Source organism: Camelina sativa, chromosome 11, assembly GCF_000633955.1.
Source record: "Camelina sativa cultivar DH55 chromosome 11, Cs, whole genome shotgun sequence".
Taxonomy (NCBI): domain Eukaryota; kingdom Viridiplantae; phylum Streptophyta; class Magnoliopsida; order Brassicales; family Brassicaceae; genus Camelina; species Camelina sativa.
Genome location: NC_025695.1, coordinates 43,487,968 through 43,493,885, shown reverse-complemented (window position 1 = coordinate 43,493,885; position 5,918 = coordinate 43,487,968). Strand labels below are relative to the sequence as shown.

Genomic DNA, 5,918 nt, shown 5'->3' with positions numbered 1-5,918 from the left:
CCAAACTGAGTCGAAATATAATCATAACATGTTATTAGTTAACTTCCAATGTATGGGATGGGACTGATCTATGAAGATATGCTATGGATGCTACCATGCATGTAGGACATTGTGTTTCATATCCTTGCATCAAATGAAACTTAGACATGACGACATCATAACATGCATAAGAGGGATATATATGCTTTCAGTGACAATCTAATTGGTCCATCGTATTGCGGCCATATGTTCAAGGCCTTGGTGTCGAGTAGACTATCCTTTCTATATTTGTTGATGTCTAGATCAATCAAAATATCTATTTTTTACAGAACATTAAGGAAAAAACGGAGAACTTTTTACTAAAAGCTACCAAAGGTTCAGCGATTGTTTGTTTTAAAATGCTCGAACTAATTGATTATAGTCGAAGTAAATGGTTGTTCTCTCTAGTTTTTTCTCAGTAAAACCAGGATCCCTCTTGTGGGTGGAATACTTTCCTCTACATATAGGGAGAGGTAGTGACGACCTAGGACTCAACTACCAGTACAAATAACATATATTCATTAAACTTAACAATATATCACTTGTATAACTTGAATTTAAAAGGCTAAGATCATGAGAGAAAAAAAAAACTGGATATATGTTCTTTCAATCACCTAACACCACATATAAAACTATTTCTATCTCGAGCTCTCGTTTTATTTATATGCATAATACAGTAATATATACATACCGTATTTTTTTACTTTTTGACAAAGTATGGAATTTTGTACACTTCAATGTATAGCTGCGTACTCTCGTTAGCTATAGGTAGGTATAGAGTAAGACTGGGGTAGCTAGAGAGAAATGTTAAGAGTTAGAACCCTACGAATCACGTGAAGCACTATTGGTCTGATCAGAAGTACTATACTGTAACACTACTATACTATAGTTATCGTGATCTACTCTCATTGGCTATTAACTATTGGAACAGCTAGCTACTTAATTCCGTTCAGATTTGTGTGACTTCGTTAGTTAATTTGGTGAAAGTTTGGTCAGAAAACTGTGACAAAACAGAAAACCTAGTTCCATTCCAGAGAAGAGAGAATATATATATAATACAATAAAAAAAAGTGAATATTATTACCAATACAATGGTCACAATAAATAAATATTTGGTTAAATAGTAACGTATTAATGACCAAATTAATAAATACGTCATAGTTTTGTATGTAAATCGTCACAATTTTTGGTCATAATATTAACTTCTTTTTTTTTGTAGTGAAATGATCATATATACAATTTTGCAAAAAATGCTGTAGTGAGTCAGATAATTTTACTAATCATCACCCCCATTGATTTTTTTTCTTTCCAGAACTATATATATGGTGATCAGATGTCAACTGAAAAAATTGACCACGTACATCAATATATGTAGCTCTCAATAGGAAGGAACGGGTAATAATGAATAAGGCTTTCTTAGGTTTGGGACGATGACATATCGTTGTGAACTTGTGATATCCGAGAGACCCTATTTTCGTACAAGCCAATTCTTCGATGATTTGAAAATACATGACGTCTCTTTCCACTCAAAGGCCAAGCTTGTTAGCTTCTGCTACGTCTTATATAAAGATGTATCCTATTATTATTTACACTATGTTTATGGTCCCCTACCTTCTCCTTTCTTCCTAGTTTTGATGAGTGTTACCTCTATGGTCTTATTATATTAGGCCCATAGAGAATCTAATACTCATTCCACGCGTCGGCTCCTTCTATAGTCTATACGTTCGAGTATTACTTCCTACGTAAAAAAATATATTCATATATAGTTTTTTTTTTTTTTTTTGGGTAACAATGTGAAGGCATTCATATATAGTTGCTACAATGTTTATGATCAAAATCATGTGTACATATCTATTTTATATTTTTGTAAACCGAAACTACTACAGTAACATATTTTAAAGGAACTTTTTCATCATTTTCTTTTTAAAAAGTTTTGTTTTTTCTCGAATCTTTTGCTATGATATATTTATTCGTTTCATCCCTTAGCACAAGGTGCACCGTCGTCCATAGAAGACATCATCACCTTAAACAGTTTAGGTGAATCCATTTTTTTCCATCAAAACGCGTCCATTCAGGTAGACGATAAGGATTCACAACAGATTTATTAAATTTGGCCAAATCTCGAAGAGCAGGATTTTCAATTGGGAGATAGTTTTTAGAAACATTTTGGAAAAACTTTTGTTTTTTAATTTTATATTCTAATTTAATTAATATTTAATATTTCATCATTAATTTGTAAGATTAGAAAACAATAATCTCCTATAAAATAAATTTTGAACATTACTGACTTTGTTTGTCAACTGAATTATAAATACAACAAAAATGTAAAGCTATTTCGTAAGGTAAAAGCTTGCATGCATATATACACATAACAATGCACATACACAATGCATTGACTTTACCCTTTAATAACAGAAAAACAACGCATTCTCAAACCGAAGTTAACAAGGACATATGTATAGAGAACAAACTCCTTTAAACTAATTTTTACTACTCATCTTTACAAAACAAGATGTTATTAAAGGGTAAAGAAGTTTGTTTAAACAAGATGTTACTATCCAGCTGCACTAGATGATCAAATGTCAACTTTAAAAATTGACCAACGAACATAACTTTATATATATATGTAGCTCTCAAGGAGGAAGGGTAATAATGAATATGGTTTTCTTAGGTTTGGGACGATGACATATCGTTGTGCTATCCCGAGAGGCCCCATTTTGGTACAAGCCAATTTGTCGAGGATATGGCAATATATGACATCTCTTTCCACTGAAAAAAGCCAAGCTTGCTAGCTTCTGCTACGTCTTATATAAAAGTGTATCCAATTATTATTTATACTATATTTAAGGTCCCCTACCTTCTCCGATCCCTTCTTCCTACTTTTGATGATTGTTACTTCTACGGTCTTCCTACTTTCATAAGTCCATAGAGAATCTAATATCCATTCTATGCCTCGGCTTATTCTATTCAAGTCTTACTTCCTATGTTAAAATAAAATTCATAGTTGTTATTTACAATGTTTTTTGATAAAGTAGTTGTTACAATGTTGCTGATTGTGTATAAAAAAACACCTATCAAGTGAGTTTCTCTGAGATATTCTGCGGGTTCAAGTATCGTAAATACACAGGCTGGTAAAAGTAATTTTTTGTTCGCTAGTGATTAGAAACCACTATGTCATGAGATTTTATCTAATCATGTATACATTTCTACTTTATATTAAACTAAATGTATATATTTTTACTTTTTTAGAAGAAAAATTCCCTAATTAAATTTTTATTTAATCTTAGATTCTAATTTAATAAAAAAATCATCATTTGTAAATTCTTTTCATGGTTTGTCTTTTGAAATTTCGATAGAAACTGATTTGCTGTCTAGAAAATCACTCGAAACTAAGATTAGAAAAGGATATTTTCTCTCCACAAAGTGAACTTTGATAGTACAAATACCATACAGTAGAACCTCTATAAATTAATACTCGGTAAATTAATAATCTCTATAAATTAATAATTTCCTCTGGTCCCAAGTTGGGATTAGTGTAATTTTGGACACTATTCGATAATATAATAAGATAATATATTTTTTGAAAATCCTTTATAAATATATGGTCTCATCAATAATATAAATTAATAATTATATAAAATTATCTATATATATATATATATATACACATTAATTTTTATTAGAATTTATTTTTAATATTTTTACTATATAAAAATCTTTGAGTGTTATTTTCAAAACATGATAATTGTTATTTTTCTTGGAATTGATTTTATAAAAATATTAGTTATAACGATTAAATTTTATTTTTGATTTTTTTTTTTACCAAATTAGGAAAGTCTCTTTATAAATTAATAATTATTAATTTATCGAGAAATTAAAAACCTCTATAAATTAATAGATTTGCATGGTCCCAACATTATTAATTTACAATTATTAATTTACTGAGGTTTTACTGTAATTATTTTTTCTTTCCCTCTCGAGGAAAAAGACACTAAAAATAACGAAGTTAAGATCTGATGATTATGCATGGTCCATCGTTCTCTTATCTCTTTTCGCTTTTCTCTCAATACCAAAATGTGGGAAAGCCAATAAAGTGTCTCTATAATATTAAAAACATCACTTTATTTTTATGATTATATATATTGCTATGCTACATCATCCAAAATATATATATTTTTTAAAAAAACTGAAATAGAAAAACGGTATTTTTTATGGTGTTTATTGTTTAATGTTTAGTACTGTACGCTAAAAAGTACACTAGTATATAGACCATAGTCTGTATATGGTATCCCTCGTGACATTGTCCTCAATTGCGTTTATAGGATTCATAGTATGCAACCCATAAAATGAAGTGAAAAGAACGAATAACGATCTCATGAGTAGGGATCTCTCGAAACATACATCTCATTCGACGTCTTCGCGATTCATGGAAACCAAATATATATACAATTTATCTATGTATATTCTCTTCATTGTCAGCATATATTCTCTTTTTAATTGCTTTAAATGATTAGTTTTTTTATATTCTTAGGGTTCGCAATCTCATTCACCACTTTAAAAGAAACACACACTCGTCTCTATTAAAACATATGTCACTTTTATATTATTTGCACGTTTTTGCGGTGTTCATCAGAGTTTTCAGTGCGTGGCAGCTAATTTAGGTCTAATGCATAGCGTTTTAAATATGCAATTAGGTAACCCATACATACTTTAAGACAATCACTAGCGATTAGCGTGCATAGACATCATCATTCCATGATTGAAGACCCGTACAGGTACATCATTTTATGTTCCAACAATTTTGGCTTTGGGACCATATCTTCAGATTAGTGTTGTACTGAAACAGAGCATAAAGTGTTACTTCACGTCTAAATTCTAGAATCAGTGTAATACTAGCATCTCTCCGGTGAAGAGGAACAAGTTACTACTATACATTATACAATGCATCATGAACGAATCAGTTCCATATTGCAACATTTTACGAGAATAATTTTATTTATTTCAACCCAAGGTTTATATTTTTAAATTTATAGTTTACTTTTACAAAACTAAAAAAAAAATGATGTTACTTACTTAATTGTAAGATTTTCACATCTGGCCACTTCGATTGTAAACGATCGATCTCAGGGTAGGATTTGAATCAGCTGCCTTGTCTACTCAAAGCGGGAATTCTTTCTGCAAGAGATCGAGGTTCCTTGACTCGCAGGCTTCGATCAGGTCTTGCCTTGAGGCACAACTGCAGAAATTTTTTAACAAAAGAACCAAAATTTCAACTCACTTTGAAACAATTCACACCGGAGAATAATGTTCACGAGTTTTTTATACGTACCTTAACGAGAGCCTCAAGTATTGCCATGCGTTATCAGCTTTAGGATTCATCGCAAGGGCACGAACATAATACGGGATTGATTCTTTGTACATCCCCTGTTACAATTACAAACACAATAGCATCCCCAATCTCAGTACTTTTTAAGTTGTCAAGTATTATCAAACAAGAAACAGAGACCGAACTCAAACCTGGTTTGCATAACTGATTCCCATGTTTGCCCATGCACGAACATAATTAGGCTTCAAATCTAGAGCCTGCAAGTACAATAACATAGTTAGAAAGAAACAGAAAGATGAAACCTAGAGAAGTTTTGGTTCCCGTGCTTAGAGCAGTACCTGTTGATAAGCAGATATGGCATCAGCACTCTGGACACTGTTGGCTTGTGTTGCACCGAGCTTATTCCACAGAGAATAATCGTTTGGTTTTAGTTGTAATGCTGTTTGGAAGGAAGTAATGGCTTTATCAAAATCCCTCGACAGATTGTAGAGCACACCTAACACTATATGCACATCAGCATCCTCAGGATGCATCTGAGAAGCTTCATTGAATAATCTAGCAATCTGTTTACACA

At 31.4% G+C, this 5,918-nt stretch overlaps 1 protein-coding gene across 1 annotated transcript in view; it reads right to left on the bottom strand.

Annotated features, from left to right (window-relative positions):
* LOC104726179 (peroxisome biogenesis protein 5-like) overlaps positions 4,931-5,918 on the bottom strand; it is a 6,335-nt gene continuing 5,347 nt past the window's right edge. The window contains exon 15 of the mRNA XM_010444978.2: positions 4,931-5,254. Coding sequence (XP_010443280.1) covers positions 5,176-5,254 — 79 coding nt within the window. The 3' untranslated portion in view covers positions 4,931-5,175. The remainder of the gene's footprint in view (positions 5,255-5,918) is intronic.